We start from the raw sequence: 17,296 nt of genomic DNA on the forward strand, positions 1-17,296 counted from the left end.
ATGTCAACAGCCTGACAACATATGTATTTATTTCATACCTCCGCACACCCTGCTCACACAGACATCACATGTCATTAGGGCTGTCACTTTTGTGAATAAATCCTGTTCGATTTTTGAGACATAAGTGTTCATTGAATCGATTGTAAAATCGATTTTCCATGTCTAAAGACGTTTCCATTTTAAATATGGGCAAATCCACGGACAACTAACAGGCATTAGGACGAACGTAAAGACGGCGCTTGAGACGCGCACAAGTCTGCAATATTTTTGATGATTTATTGGCGTGAAGTTTCGTACACAATGACAAACAGGAGTGCAACATTCTCGAAAAACAATAAGCAGAGTGGACTGCCATAGCATAAATGAAAACCATTACCTCAGTCTTCAACATGGCTGTGTTTACAATTAGAAATGTCAAACCAATTTCGCCTACGTAGGCGATTGTAGACGCGTAGCCCGAATCTGTATCTGAATGCATTAAACTGTCTGCATACCGGCAGAATTCACAGTTTTGTAGTAAAAAGAGACGCATTATGCAGAAGTATAATCTGTTGTTATGTGTGTGTGTCAGAGCTTGCAGTCGCTGTGTGACACGCGTTCGCTGCGGGCGTATCGTGACGAGCTGGACGCGCTCCGAGAAAAGACCGTTAAAATCGATTCCCTATTTTCGTTTTCGAAACTTGCGTTGGTTGGTCCAATCGATTGTGCAATCGATTTTCGAACGTAAAGTGACAGCCCTACATGTCATCAGCAGACACAGCAACCGAAACAGCAGCCACCTTTTACAGTTCGTCCTGAACCAAAACAACGAGCTTATGCTGCTATCACACCATAACTACTGTAATTTGGAAGAGATGAAAACCTGTGATGTTATACTCAGAGCGGTTCGTGACTCGAATTTATGCGTTTCAATGGCAACACTATCAATGCCAAAATTATTGTTACAGGTCAGTGCACTTTAAGTTGTTTTTGTTCATTATTATTGTAATGTCATCTGCTTTGAGACATGAGGTAGTTTAACGTCGTCTCTCGACGCTATGCAAACTCTGCTGTGTGCGTTAATGTGTTTTGAAGAAGTGGGAGGTGGGATCTTATGCTTTCAAAGCTAACTTGCTATTGCTAGCCGCTTCGAAAATTGCCTACCCTACCTTTAACATTCTAGTAACTACAATTAACTAATTCCTTTAGAATTATGTAATAACAGTTGAGTCATTGCTAGTAGGTTACCATTGTCTTCACTTTAGAGAATTTATTTTTGATTATGCATTATTCACATTAATTATGAACCTACTAGTTCTTAGTAGTCCCCAGGGAGGTATGATAAAATAGTAGTTATTTATTAGCTTATAGTGAACCTCATTCACTATTATTCATTAATGTGTTAATAAGAGTTTCTTGTTAGTTAATAGTAGTTACTAGAATGTTACTCATTTGTTCCTGTAGTTATTCATTAATGACGGAACGGTATTCTAAAGTGTTACCAAGAAATCTAATCCCATCCGGATGTGAATGTGTGTATTTTTTCACAATGTTTTTCATTACTCATTTTGACCTTCGTTGAATACTGTAACTAAAGCTAAATTTCTCCCTGTGCTGCCTGATGCACCTTCATTATGAATTTATACCTTCTTGCCAGCTTTCTGGGTAAAATAATAACAGTTGGTGGTTCAAGCACTGCTGGCATCCCATCCGATTGAAAAAGAGAATGAAATCATGAAGAGTGTCCAGTCACAGAAAGAGCTCAGAACGGGCAATTTAGTCGCAGCATCATGTCAGGACCGTATGCAAGTTAGGTGGGTTCGGGGACATGCTCCCCTAAGTCCCCCTCCCCCCAAAAATGGATAACAATAGCTTTAAAACCATGTCAGTGGGCAGTAGATTATTTGTCAATTCCAGCTCTCTCCTCATCTCCATCACTCTTTCTTTTTCTCTCAGTCTCACTTTTCTTATCTTGCCCTGTCTCTTCCCCTCATAAAGATGAGCTCTGACTAATAGTCTTTTCATTTTCATCTGTGTCAGTGAAGAAAGTAAACATAGGGTCAACTGATATTTTTATGGATCATTTTCATATTTCTTGTTAATTTACTGAAGGCTACCAGGACAGTTAATTCACAATATGTACACATTCATTATTAATCTAATGCCTAATATAATGAAAACGGGTTCATTAATGTTTTTTGTCCCCTCACGTTGACAGTTACTAATTATTCCATTACACGAATCATCCAAATTTTGGGCCTAATTATTACATTACATGAATCATGTAAATCATATGCCTATTTTTAATTACTACGATTGTAATAACTCAGATTGTATTCGTCTGAAAGAAGAATGTCATATAAACCTAGGATGACTTGAGGGTGAGTAAATCAAGGGCTCATTTTAATTTTTGGGTGAACTATCCCTTTAAAGTAACAAAAAGATGTCGTGGACATTGAACCATGGTGCTCATGTGGAAGATGCAGGTTTGAGTCTGAAATAAAATGCCAAAATAAACAAAAAGCAAAGAGACCATTTGCAAGTTATCCATCAACACAAGAGGGTTGGGTAGTAGCATAACTATTGCTGATTTCATAGCCTTCTTTGTCCTTAAAGTCATACGATATTAGACATGGCCGACTACCTTCTGTCACTGCGGCTAAACCGAAGCGCTTTCAGATTCATCATAGCACAGTTTGGCGTTTTCTCAGGTGATTAATTTTCAGTAAAACTTGTTCCGCCGTTACAAACAGGTTGCAACCATTTGAGCTCCCATTTAGCAGTGCGGTTTTAATTACGCCTGTCTGCCGAGGGGGAGCAGCAAGCCGACCGTCTGCGAGCCACTCAGACATGGAGCACATATGCTGCACGAGGGCAAAATGAGTGCCGGGTGCAAATGGAGGGAAGATGAGTAATTCATGGCACGGAGTCAAGTCAGTGCGGCCGGATTGTAATTTAGTCCCGTTTGGCAGTGTTCACCTGAGTGCCAGCACAGCTTACAGCTCCCATCATCTCCCATGAGATGTCATCATGACTCAAGAGCGCACCGATCCCTCTTCGCATTCCCCTCGTATACTTCTTATTTGTTTATGTGTTCATTTAGGTCTTTGCTCTCCGTCAAGAGTAATTCTGCCGTCTGTGCGGTTTAGGTATTAGGAGTGCAGTAGTTGAGATGGCAAACATAGTTTGATGGAGTTGCCTTTCACAAAGAATTGACTTCTAAATTGTCAAGAAAAAAGAGGAGATGGATCTAGGGAGATTTTGGTTGGTGTTTACCTCGCCAATTTCTGTGTGAATTATATTGTCGCGTTAGCGGCGTATTGTTTGTCGTAGGTCACCTTGGTGAGTAAGCATCTGCTCAGAACGATAAAGTCATGTAAATGTTGTGGTTTGGATGGATGCTGGTGTCCTCTGCAGGCTCTTAAAGTCAACATGAAACCCCCTTCACAGTTTTACTTCTGTGATGTGACGTATTTTAGAGCGCAAAAGGATATTCAATTTGGAAGAATCTAGGTTGGGATGCCCACTCAAACTGACATTTGAGAGAATGACATTTCTGAAAAGCTAAATAAATAAATATTTGCTATTTACACACAAGATTCATTTGCCAATGCAGGATCAAAAAGGAGTTTTGTTTTTTAATCATATATTCATTATATATCTATTTAAATGTCAGACTTTAGTGAAAATGCCTTTTGCAAAGTGAGTGAAGTTTTATGATAAATAATATTTATTATTTTTATGTAGATATGGGTAGTATGACTTTTTCACATGGAACAAAAACAGTGTTATTCTGAAAATGCCAAATCTGTTTTTGTTTTTCCATATAATGAAAATGTATCACTGACTGTCAAGTTCATTGGCAATTTTGCTTGGTTTTTTAGCGCTTTTAACAATATGAATTGTTTCAAAACAGCTTTACAGTGATAATAAGAAATTACAGAGTGTTTTGGCTTTACAGCAGCTCTAGAATCAAGTTATTGTCCAGCTAAAGTTGGTTTCGATTGATTGATTCACTTCCGTTGCGAAGATCGTTAGTTGTTAACTTAGGGGCCGCTAACACGACACCGTTCTAACAGAAAACCCTCAACACATCAAGTGTTCAGTCCATAGGTATGCGCGTTTTAATATATATGTGCGCAAATCAACCCTCAACAACACACACACATACACATACGCATACACATGCACATACATATACACACACACAAATGTACTATCCTAAAAATGCCTGTCGCTACTTGTCTATTGATTAGCATTATTCAATTAACTGTGATCAATGGCTGTCAATTTTTCAATTTTGCTTGGTTCATCACACACAAGGATATACTAAGATATCCTAATATATGACACTCTGATTTTCAGAATAATACCAGGAATATACTGTAAATTGGATACATTTTGGTTTTATGTTGGATTTAACTAGAAATACGTTCTTTGGTCGACCAGCTTCAGAAAAAGAAAAAAAAACAGCCTATGCAACATGAAAAGCCATGCTAATTGAATCTGAATGTTTTCATCAATATTTTATTTGACATTTACTCTACAGTTTTAGATAGCACGTTGCTGTGAACCATCCGTGTGCGCGAAGAGGGATTTCATCAGTTATTGGTGAAGTTTTTTCTTGTTGTTGAAGAGGTTCCCGCAGAAGTGTCTATAGCCTCCAGAGGGAACGCAACTGTAGAGGAATCAATGGAGGATGAATGTACTCATCGCTCTCCTGTGACAATGTCAGTGTCAATGTTTAGTTCCCTTTCTATCACTCTACTGTCAGAATTCTGCCATAATAAAACACTACTCACGTGGCACATCAATGAGAAATGACACTTTATTTTACGGCACAGACCACCGCAGTCTGCAGCTGGGATGAATCAACTGTTATCTGAAATCATAGCAAAACTGACAGAATTCAGAGCCGATGCAAAGCATTTTCCTCCATTGTGAATGTAAGAAGAGGAGCGCTGAACTCTTCGCTGTGTGCCATTGTTTTGCTTTGTTTGAGAGGTAATTGTGTGTTAATGAGATGAACCCATGAGAGAGATTTCAAAAGCAAATTGAGTTGAGCAGGTGTTTGCTGTCTTTGCATGTGCTTCAGTGTTTTAGATAATTAGAATTGCATTGTATTCCAAAATATTCCCCCATTCAGTTTTGTCTTTTTAATTTAGCTCAATTGCAAACTGTAAACTAATCTTTTCAGCATAATGACAACCAAATAACATGCACTTGTGTTCATGAGCACTACTGTGGATCAGTTTTGTTTCCCTGCAATAATAACATTAATAACAGTGTTGTAGAAGCAACTTGGAAATTACAGCTTGTCAAACTACAAGCTATTTATAATTTAAAGTGGTTCAACTAAAGTCAAGCTACTCTTTTGAAACAGTAGTAACTACACACTACAAGTTAGCAAAAAAGTATCTATATACTGTATATAGAAATAAGAATTTTTACATTATGTAATATATTGTATAAAGTTTTTATAGTTATATATAATATATTTTTATAGTTAAATAATTTACATGTAAACTACTTTCTAGCAAAAAATTCAAGTGAATACATGAATGCTTTTAATTATGGTGACCATATCCAACTTAAACAGATTAAATCACAATAAATACAGAAACTAATTTATATAGCTGAGTGCAAAAAATATTGAATTAAGTTAATTGAATTAAGTTAATTGGTTCATTAAAATGAATCAGACTGTTTAGTTCTACATATGACAGAGTTTAGGATGAATTGATTCATTAGGATGATTATTTGGGAGCAGACGTCACAGTTAAGTCACTGCAGCTGAGCTCACATTGTGGTGGCAGGAAAACAGCGGTAACAAGTGGAGGAAAGCGGTCGAAAAACAACGGAATAAGAGAAAAGTCGTCTTGTTGTGCCTTTGAATTTCAGAATTGGAATGCAAAAAAAGATGGTGGTCTTTTTCTTTTTCTTTTTTTTTTTGAATTCTGTGGTCAAAGACACAATTTTAAGCTAAACGCAGATGTTTATGGTTGCAAGCCATTAAATGGACAGACTGTACTGATGTGATTATTACCCTACAAATTAAAGCACGAATTTGATAGATCTACATAATATTCACATATGAAGTTTATATGACAGCAACAGCATGAAATAATATTTAAACCTATAACATTTTCCATAAATAAAATTTAAACCTATAACGTTATTATTTTACAATTCTTCATACCTCGCAATTGTATGGAAGCTTGTTTCCCCCACTGAATAATAAATAAATAATAATAATTGCGACTTTTCATCTCACAGTTCTGACTTTTTCTCACAATTGTGATATATCAAGTCAGAATTGTGACTTTTTTTCTCAGAATTGCGAGATATGAAGTCAGAATTGTGAGATATAAAGTCGCAATTCTGAGAAATAAAGTCGCAATTGCGAGATATAAAGTCGCATTTGCGGGATATAAAGTCGCAATTCTGAGAAATAAAGTCGCAATTGCGAGATATAGACGCACTGGAAAAAGGAAGCAAATGCAGGCGATCTCAAGAATGTATGTTTATTAAACACTTAAACACAGAAGTTCAGATGCAGGCAGATGGTGAGGGTCAGACGGCTGAAGCAGGGTGGCGCAGGGACTAGATGGTCGCGATGAATCCGGCGGTGAAACGGCGTGAAGGTGAAGACAGGATCCAGACACGAAGAACACACAGCACAGGACTCCAGGAAGAAACCAACTCACGGGAAACAGGAAACACAGCACAAACATCGACCAACGATCTGACAATGAGAGAAGAATTCAGTGAGTCTTTAAAGGAACTGGAGATGAGTGGCAGCTGGCGCCGAGCTGATTACAGATGAGATGATTGACTGATAATTGATACGGTGACACCCACACACACACGCACATGGCACACAGACAACAATAACAAATGCACGAGACAAGCAGGAAGCAGCGCACTCATGAACCGTGACATATAGAGTCGCAATTCTGAGAAATAAAGTCGCAATTGGGAGATATAAAGTCAGAATTGCACGATATAAAGTCGCAATTGTGTTATAAAGTCAGAATTGTGAGATATAAACTATTCTGAGGTAAAAAAAACAAAACAAGTCTGTCTTTTTTTCCTTAGAATTGGACTTTATATCTCACAATTCTGACTTTATATCTCACAATTCTGAGAAAACATGTCAGAATTGTGAGATATAAACTCGCAATTGCGTGTTAAGTCAGAATTGCGTGATATAAAGTCGCTATTGCGAGAAAAAAAGTCAGAATTCTGACTTTATAACACGCAATTCTGACTTTATATCTCGCAATTCTGACTTTATAACACGCAATTGCGACTTTATTTCATGCAATTCTGACTTTATATCTCGCAATTCTGATAAATAAAGTTATTGAGATAAAAAGTCTCAATTATCTTTTAAAATGTTTTATTTTGTGGCGGAAACAAGCTTCCATAAAATTGCGAGTTTATCACAATTGTGAAAATTTGAAAGGAAAAAAGGCAGAATATTGAGTTTATATCTCGTAATGCTGATATATTCTCAGAAGTGTGAGATATAAATTCGAAAATTGCCTTTTTCCTCTTTTGACATTTTATTTCTTGGCTTCTATAGACTGCTACTGCAGAACTGTCATTTTGTGCCACCAGGGAGCCTCCGCAAAACACGTCATCGCTGTTGGCAAAAACACAAATGGTCTATTAGAGAGTTTAGGATGAATCGATTCATTAGGATGAACTTAAATAAACTGACAGCAAGAACTTCTACAACAAACTTAATGCTACATAATAGAGGGTGTGATTTTTTGTCAAGATGAACTACTTTCTAATTTTGTTGTAGTTTTTGGACTCTTTTGAACTGGACAGACTGGTAAATTTGCTATACTCAGCCTAAACTAGCAAAGACCAAGCCAGTGTAGGATTTGAGGGTATTTGGCGCTTCTTAAAAAAAAAAAAAAAAATGAAGTTAACTTTACTCAACTTGCTACTTTTAGTTAGTTCCTCTTCAACACTGATCAGCGATCTAACAGCACTGCAGCTCTTACATTATCTATGAAGATCCTCTAGTTATACTGAGCGCCGAAACTCTCCTTCACTGAGATGATCCCTGTGGCTTCAACTTTATTTCTAGCACTTATTACAATGAGTTTCAAAAAGTAAAACGTGTCGACATTTTACATTGAGTCTCTGAACTTTCCCATCCTCGTCTTGCCCTCATTCAGCAGTCAGGCAGTGAATTGAATGTTGGTTATAACACACTCATCTGAGGTGGGGTAATCTGAGGCTGTGTGTCAGTCATGATGTAGGCCATAACCAGATGTGGAATACACCTCCCACATGCCCTCCTTAACAGCCCTATCATGAATTATGCATATTATATGCGGTACAAAAACTTGTGTGGTTTTTGTTTTCGGGTACGCGCAAAGGCAATCATGCCACTCTCCTTTTTGAAGCTGTTTTCACATATCGTGATGCCAGTAGCACTGAATTCATTACTTGGGATTTATTTCACAATTTGTGCATGTATTTGTCAAATCTAATTAGATAAGTGTACTGTTTCTGCATTGTATTTTGTGTAGATATTCACACTTACATTTCCTTGTTTGACACTTGCTTACCATAGCAACAAGACATTCTGTTTACTGCACAGATTTCTTTTTTACAAAAAAGGATGCAAATAAAACAACAAGATGAAACCTAGAATGAATCCATGCCATGTATTCTGAAAAAAAAATTTTGTACAAGCATGATATGATGAATTTGATGATTGCTATGTTTGCAGTTTGATATTTGTAGATGATGAACTGGATTTTTCACACTCTGCTGTCTTGCATGTCGCAGCTTAGGTGTCAGTGCACTATGAAAGGCATGTTTAAGCATTTGCAGGCTGCTACAATTACAACATGAACTAGTCTCTTGGTTTGTCAGTGTTTGTGAGGCCCATGTCTTCAAATTCTGGAAAGATATCAGGGGCCAGTTGCATAAACACAACCACTATGTTAAGACTGAAGACTGTTTCTATAAGTGGTCTATAACTGGTCTAATGATTATTTGCTTGAGACTTTTCACCTGTCAACAGTGCTAAAGAGAATATTTTCACCCAGTAATAATGCATCAGCATAATGCAAAATGAAAGTCAGAAACAGAAGGATACAATGAAGGTGCGAAGTTCTCCAATACTTGTTGAAACGCTATATAACTTCAACACTTCTTTAGTCCTATTGCCAAAGATAGCTCAGTAGGCGGCGAGGTGCCAAAATAAGTCTCGCTGATTTTATCAAAGATGCCACTTCTTTTCATTTGGAGTAAAAGACACCTCTACAGTGTCCCTGGTTCAAAGCCTATGTTTTTTTTTTCCCTTTCTGACGTAAAGGACCCAATGAGTGGTTTAGGGAAGGGAACGCACGGAAGCGTCTTTCTCTCCGATCGAGAGTTTTCCGCTTTGATTGCGGTGCAAAGGAAATGATTTATTATTTGAAGTTGACTAATGTTTCCTTGTGATTACAAACCAAGTCAGTTGTGTGCAGCAAGTCACCCAGAAAAGCTGAATGGCTTCGAGTTTGATATGAAAAGGCCTCTCATCAACACACTGTAGATGTCTGCTCTGGACTTTTGGCATATTTATCATTCCATCTACACAATTCGGGGGAAAAATGTCACCAGTCATATGCTTTGTGGCATGTAGCAGGCTGATTTTAGAGCATATTTTTGGCAGCGCTTTGCATTCGCTATGTGAATGTGATTTTGCTCACAGAGTCGCAGATAGTAGAAAATGTCTTTGTCACCCTTGTGGCCTGCTAGCTCAATTTAGAGAGTCTATCAGGAAAACATGCTTCAAAGGCTCCACATGCTCAGGGTCCAATCTTTGTTTGGAAAGGTCTCTCTTTGTACCCCGGGACTGTGGCCCTTTCTCGCCCGAATCCGAATGAGTTCACGTTCAACCTCTCCTTAATGTTTTTTTCTTTTTAAATCTTCTCGCTTGTGGAAAATCTTTCTTTCAATGCCTCAGTCAAATGCTGTGTGATTTACGTTTCTTAGCCACATTGTTTCGCCTAGGTGTCCTTGGGTGAGTTGTGATTTGTTTAAAAAGAAATTTCCGTTTTCATTTCATCAATGTGCCTTTCTCTCGAAACCCTGAGTTGAAACTCCAGGGAATGACTTGTGTGGAAACTTGAATCTAGATTTAAAAATCCAATAAAAGCGGACCAGCGAACAGATTTGCGAGCTCTGTTCCTGAAGATTTCCCTGATTACTTTTTAAAGTACCTTTTAGCAGGAGATGCCAGAAATAGACAGAAGGGCTATAAGACTACCACTCTATATCGGCCGGTCATGCGTAAGCCTCATATTCTCATGTCTTCCCTCACGAGAACTTGGTATGGATGCATAATAATGACTAATGTCTTTGAAACAAAAAAGCATGTTAAATTGCACTGACTGGAAAAAAATGCATTGCATTAACAGTGCTTGCATGTCAATGCATTGTATTTTCAGGGCTTGCCTGTCTTAGTCCAGTTAGTCCAGTAAGCCAGCGTTTTCACGTTAAGCATTTTAGAATCACACAACTGGGGGGAATCCTGGAGTGTATGATGTATCAGGGCAAACTCACTACTGCAGCACAGCGCCACACAAGCCATGATATAAAGTTCAGGAAACAAAGTAATGTAGGTGTAATATTTGTTCTGCACATCAGCGTCGGGGGGAATAACATTATATCTCCTTTGCAGCTGAGAATGTTGCTTACATGTACACAGGGGTTAAGAGATGCCATACGCCTGCTAGGAACGGTTTTTCTTAATGGAAGTTTTGCATTTGGTGAGCTAATAAAATATTAAAACTCAGTCGAATCAATATTTTGTGTGCAGTTATTTAATTATGCCATCCAGTATCGTGGACTCGCTCTCTCTTGTTTCATACAAACGCAGCTGCTGCCATTTTGTGACTATTGTTTTGTACACACAGGTACAATTTTCAAACAGTTTAATCTGAAATCAATATCTTATCCCCATAATTATTTATGTGGTGAAATGCTGTGTAATAAGTGGTATGAATGACGGTATACCGTATCTCTTAAATGTCCGTTTAATTTGAACTTGCCGCTGAAACTGCTCTCTCCGTGGAAGCTTTGCGTTTAAACACATAATAAAATATTTCAACTCAGATCAATATTTCGTGTCTAATTATTTACTTATGTGGCAAGTAGCCGTGTAATAAGCGGGATAATGTACATCCAGCCGGTGGTTCTCTCAAAATATTCGCCTCTAAGAGAGAGAAAAAAATGGTTCTCTCTTACATACTGACCCTGATAATCATAACATATACTTACTGCTTGCTACATTTCTGTAAATCAGTTTTTGTGAATGAATAAATCTACCTTTTGTTTTGGTCTTCGTCATCACCCGCTTGCACCACCTACTGGTTATGTGATTAACGGCAGATGGGAATAATGCATCGGTACTCTACCGCTATTCCTACAGTTCCTGAATGTGCAGTATTGAATATTCTGCTGAATTTGAACCAATGAATTTGTCAAAGTGAATTTTTAAAGCAAAATAAAATGGACTGAAAATTGCCTGTCGCATATTATAGGTAGTATTTTTAAACAGACTGAAGTCCGGAAGGTGAATACGAATGAAAGTGTGTATGAAATGTTTTCATTTAAAATATTCACTGCTTAAAGGGGCATTCCACCCATAGGAACATTGTTTTTTATTGAAAGTGGGTCATATATGTAGTCGAAATGTAAAATAAATTTTGAATTTGGTGCCTTCGTGACCGAGGAAACACAAAAAATAACTTCAGGACGCATTTGTATGAAAGACAACTCCCACAATGCACCACATTGCACAGCTCCGCAAGCCACTCCCACTAATCCAGAACAGCGCATATCTGCCTATAAGAGAAATCACTCTTCCGTCTACAAGGCTAGCTACCACCAGAGCTTGAAATTCATTTCACACAAAATGTCTAGTTAGTTGGCGAACTCATTAGTGCATCTCTCCTCGTTTGTATTTCTTTCGAAAAGGTGAATTATTGCATGGTACCGGGATGTTCAGTCAGAACATATGCGGTGCGAAACTAGGATAGTTCACAACACAAACGTCCGTGTCCTCGTCTGATTCAGAGATTTCGTCCAGGAGAAATTGTCATCGTTGAAATTCTTTGCCGCAGACGGACTCTATCTCTGTGTTCGTAGCGGTTCGTAGTTGCATAGTGAGATCACCGGCGCCACCAGTCCGCCCTAACTCGAGCCAGTCCGGGCTCCTCGTCCGCGGCAGGCAGGTCTTCTGCCTCGGCTGCTCTTCGCTATAATGCGGCTTGTAAAGGTAGCCACAAACACCTGATTCAAGCATCAGACTTCCGAAATCATCTTCTTCTATATCATATTGAGTACTCTCCTCCGCTATTGTCATAACTTTACATCTGTCTCCACAGCGCCTGTTAGCTTAGCTTCAAACAAGATGGAGGATATTGCTTTCAGTTTCAGAGAGTAAAGTCCCACCCACTGATCTGTAATAGGTCTGTAGCGTGAGCGGGTCCCGCCCCCTGGGAAAGATGAGGAACTAATGCTTGTAGTCTCAACAGAAATCCCCCCCTCTTACACTTCCTCCGACAATGACGCAAAATGACGATTTTTGCGTCATTGTGGGAGGAAGTGTAAGAGGTAAATAACGGATTTCTCCCATCTCAGGGGAAAATGAGAGAGTGTTGCACGACCATTCAATAGTATAACTTGGTTTCTAACAATGCAAAGCTTATTGCAAATGGGTGGAGTGTCCCTTTAAATATACAACCCTGTTGAATTTCAGCGCCCAAAAGTGCAAGCCCTGAAAATACAATGCAGGTCCTGTTAATGCAATGCATTTTTTTCCAATAAGTTTAAATCAACATGCGTTTTTGTTTCAAAGACATTAGTCCTTATTTTACTTCCGTAGCTTGGCCGTTTCACTTTGGTCCGCAGCTGCTGCAATGACAGTTGCCTGCAGTTTAATTAGTCACTTCAGCACAGATGCAGAATGAGACTCATAAAACATGAGCTCTCTGGCCCTGCAGCAGTGCACAAGTCTTCCCCCTGCCTCACCCCGCTGTAAATCAGGCAAAAGTCCTCTTTATTTCCCAATAAATCCCACTCACATCCCACTGCCTGCTTAACATGAGCACGGTTTGTAGAGGCCGCCACGTGCCGTTTAACACATGTACGTTTGGGCCGTGGATTCCAAGTCCAGAATACACATTATGAAACGGCAGCTGATTGGTGGTCAGGAGCTCATGAAAAGATGGAATGCTGTTGTCGATGTCTGAAACGCAAACATATATGATCCCAATCGCATCCCACTGCCTGCTTAACACGAGTGTGGTTTGTAAAGCCTGCTGCGTGCCATTTAACACAGGCACATTTGGCCCCGTGGTTCCCTAGTCCAGAATACACATTATGAAACGGCAGCTGATTGGTGGTTGGGAGGTCATGAAAAGATGGAATGCTGTCGTCGTCGTCTTAAACTCTAACATATATGATCTCAATCACATCCCACTGTCTGCTTAACACGAGAATGGTTTGTAAAGCGAGCTGCTTGCCGTTTAAGGCAGGCACGTTTGACTCCATGGTTCCCAAATCCAGAATAAACATTACGAAACGGCGGTCAGGAAAAGGTGGAGCGCTGCTATCAACATCTTTAGCGTCTAACATACATGAGCTTTCCGTTACACGTGTGATTTATAGTCAACGAAAATTGTATTCAACCCAAAATGTCCTCTCGAAGGCTAAGATATCCGTGCCCCTGGACAGCTAATTTATCTGCTGGTGTCAAGCAGGAGTGGGAGGAGGGGCGGAGAGCGGGAGGGGGCGGCACTGCAGAGAGAATGAATGTGACAGTGCTCCTCTCCGCTGTGTTCATTCCTAGTCTCATGCTAATTAGCCCTGGGAACAGGCTGCCAGAGCCAGGAGAGGTGCCTCTGGTGCAACATGATGCAATGCAGGGCTTCCCTGTCCTATATCAATGCAGAAACCTCTGTGGCTCATATCAAAGCGGCATCTTAGTAGGCTGTGTCTTCCTGCTGGGTTGGATCTGATGGTTTGCTGCGGGCAGAAACGGGTTTATCAAAAGATCTTGTTTGCCCACGGTCATCGGCATAGACATGTAATGTGCTAGGTATTGGCTAATTAGATTTAGAGCACAATACAGGTTCTTATTAAATTGAAAGAAATGCTGGTGGAGGTTAGATGAGGCTTGATGGAAAAACGGGGGATTGGTCACTAAAGCTTTAGCTGGTGTTGATTCTGAAAATGGAAAAGGGCATCCTTAATCGCTCTTATGCCTGATGAAAGGCTATTGATTTCAAGACTGAATGAGTAATATTGAAGGAATATATAGTCTGGGTTCTGTTGAGGCACTTTCAGTCCTTGCTTTCAGGTCTACATTCTTTCTTGTGGTTTGGTTGCTAGGCACTTCATCAGGAAACTCAATGTGTAATTAGAATATGTGCAGGGTTTATTTTCTGTCTGTTCTCTTACGAAGATGTAAATGCATGTTTTTAATCATAAGCTACAGTGAAGGTAATTTGCTATACAAAAATAGGACTGCACAAGTATTTAAATTCTGTTCAATTTTTTTTTATAAATAAAAAAATAAAACACTAAAAGCTAAAATCCGTCACTATACATGGCCTTAAGTGAATTTGGACATCATGTACAGTAAGAAAAATGGATATTCATTTTGATTCATTAGTGCTATTAAATTATCAGTGTTTTTTAAAGATAAATAATTTAAGATGAATAAATTAAGATTAGATGATGGCAAAGGTATAAAAATAGGGGAAATGAGCTTAAACAATAGGTATAGGTATATATATTGTTTCTCTTTTTTTTTCTTTTTCTTTTTGAAGAAATTAATACCTTTATTCAGCAAGGATGCGGCGTAACTGTTTTCAAAATTGATAATAACAAGAGATGTTTCTATTAGAATGATTTCTGAAGGATGACACTCTAGATTGGAGTAATGATGCTGAAATTTCATGGAACAGTTATATTGTTACAATTAAATTGTGATCACAATGTTACTGTTTTTACTGTAATTTTTTATCAAATAAATGCAGACTTGGTGAGCATAAGAGATTCAAAAACATTAAAAGAATCAACTAATCCCAAAGCTTTGAACTTTAGTGTAAATGCTAGACTTGTTAATCAATTACATTTTTTTTTTTTTTGCACTTTTTTTTTTTTTTTATCAATTAATGTGTCAAACTGACAGTCCTTAAAATGTTTTTCCGTATTGTTTGGCCATTATAGGTACAACTTTTTGCATTCTCTCTTTTCCACACATTTTAACGTATATATGCTGTCTATAGTTTATGCAAATAGGCTGGCAACTTTATCTCCCAAGGGTCAGTGTTGCCTCTGACAGCTGTGGTTTCAGGATCAAACCAAACAAAGTCTGTTTGAGTATGTGTTAATTCTGTTATGCAATTTACACATTTACAGGAAATTTAGATGTGAAAGCATCTGTCACATATACCGAGAGGTGTCTAAAAATCACATTTTAGGTTTGAATTAGGACGACTGTTAATGAACTCTCATTAATGAATTTATTTAAAACAGAACAACATCACTTAGCACCTATTCCAGGGAATCTTACACTGAATCCGACAACAACTCAGGGTGCCTTCATTTTTTGTGTTTGTGTTTCTCTCTGACATAGATTCAAGAGCAGATGGAGCGCCACAGAAAATTGATCACGCCGTCATCGGCGGCGTTGTCGCGGTGGTTGTGTTCGCCATGCTTTGTCTTCTGATTGTTCTCGGACGATATTTCGCGAGACACAAAGGTAAATCAAAGACGCGACTCTGGATTTAGCTTGATTTTGGCTTGTTTTGAAAATGAGAAATATTCCTTTTTTGTAAGGTACCTACTTTACCCACGAAGCCAAAGGAGCGGACGACGCCGCGGACGCCGACACTGCCATCATCAACGCAGAGGGTGGACACAACAATTCGGATGACAAGAAGGAATACTACATTTAACTCTGACTAGACCTGCTAGCTTCCTGTGCTGAACAGCAAACTGTGGACTGCTGGGTTGGGAGGAAGGGGTTGTGGGATTCAATCAGGCTGGATTCACACCTGTGCAGCTGAAGAGACGGTGAGGAGAAGGTGCTGCCATCCAGACGGACGGGGTGTGGGATGGCAGAGCACTAGGAGAGCTCAATTTTAGACCGCTTCACCATCCAACACCTCCTGCTGGGGCCGGTTTTGTTCAGTTTAAACATTTGCTAAGAATTTTGTGCCTTGTTCTGTTCTTACTGAAGTTCCCACTTTAATCAGGACACCCACAAGCTACTGTCTCTCGAACGGTCCAAACCCATATTTGTTTTTTGTTTTTGTTCGTTTCATTTTGGTTTTAATTGCCAGCACATCTTAAAGCTCTCTCTCATGCTGTTCTGTCTGCAGGTCTGAAAGAAAGCCACACACAAAGTTTCGATTCAAGATTCAGTCACAGAACGATCGCTTGGGTTGTTTTCATGGATTGGTTCCAAGTAATTTATTTGGCAAATTGCCTGTTGCTCTCCTTAGTTCCTCAGAGAACGAGTTAGAGATGATACAAACCATTTTTGTCGTGACCAACAACATTCAGCAGCACTATTGTGCTGTTGCATTATTTATCAGATACTGTATATGATTATAATCGCTTGTGTTAGTATTAGGGCTGTCAATTGAACACATTACTTCAATATGATTAAAAAAAGAAAAATGCAATCAAAGTTGTTAATGCCCCCTGACCAATATTTAAATATAGTTTTATCTAGTAATTTATAAAAAAAAAATTATTATTAGGCATTATCTTTTTAAGAAAAAGGTTTCTGTTTTAAGAAAAAAGGTTCTATTTTAAGAAAAAAGGTTCTGCTTTACTTTTAATAAAAGTCATGCAATGCAATCAACATGCAGAAACATGGTATTTATCAATTCATGATTTGTGACGGAAATAAAATAACGAAATTAAAATAAAAAAAATAAAAAAAAATTTGTTGAGATTTGATTTTCAAAGTTCAACTACTGGACATGGACGCAATAAAATGTGGTACTCATGGTGTAACGTGCCAAAGATATTTTATATTTCAACAAAATATCACAGACAGAATATCAGAAGTCAGATTGACAACCTCAATTACACTGCAGGATGATAAGACTTATATTTAGAGATATGGAAATAAAAGCATCATTTGAATTAATCTGATTCATTCATCAGCATGTGTTGTAGTCGGTTTTATTAAAACTTTTAAACGATTGACAGCCCTAATTGTTTCATAGATATATTGCGTGTGATTATAATCGGCTTGTGTTGATATTCATTC

General features: G+C 38.5%; 1 protein-coding gene across 1 annotated transcript in view; it reads left to right on the plus strand.

The window, feature by feature from the left end:
- The window catches only part of cadm1b (cell adhesion molecule 1b), a 178,568-nt gene extending 161,658 nt beyond the window's left edge, over positions 1-16,910 (plus strand). Inside the window, exons 9-10 of the mRNA XM_081370186.1 lie at positions 15,647-15,772; positions 15,850-16,910. Of these exons, the coding sequence (XP_081226312.1) occupies positions 15,647-15,772; positions 15,850-15,968 (245 nt within the window). The 3' untranslated portion in view covers positions 15,969-16,910. The remainder of the gene's footprint in view (positions 1-15,646; positions 15,773-15,849) is intronic.
- Positions 16,911-17,296: the final 386 nt, after the last annotated feature.

Source organism: Scardinius erythrophthalmus (genome assembly GCF_964197995.2).
Source record: "Scardinius erythrophthalmus genome assembly, chromosome: 7".
Classification (NCBI taxonomy): domain Eukaryota; kingdom Metazoa; phylum Chordata; class Actinopteri; order Cypriniformes; family Leuciscidae; genus Scardinius; species Scardinius erythrophthalmus.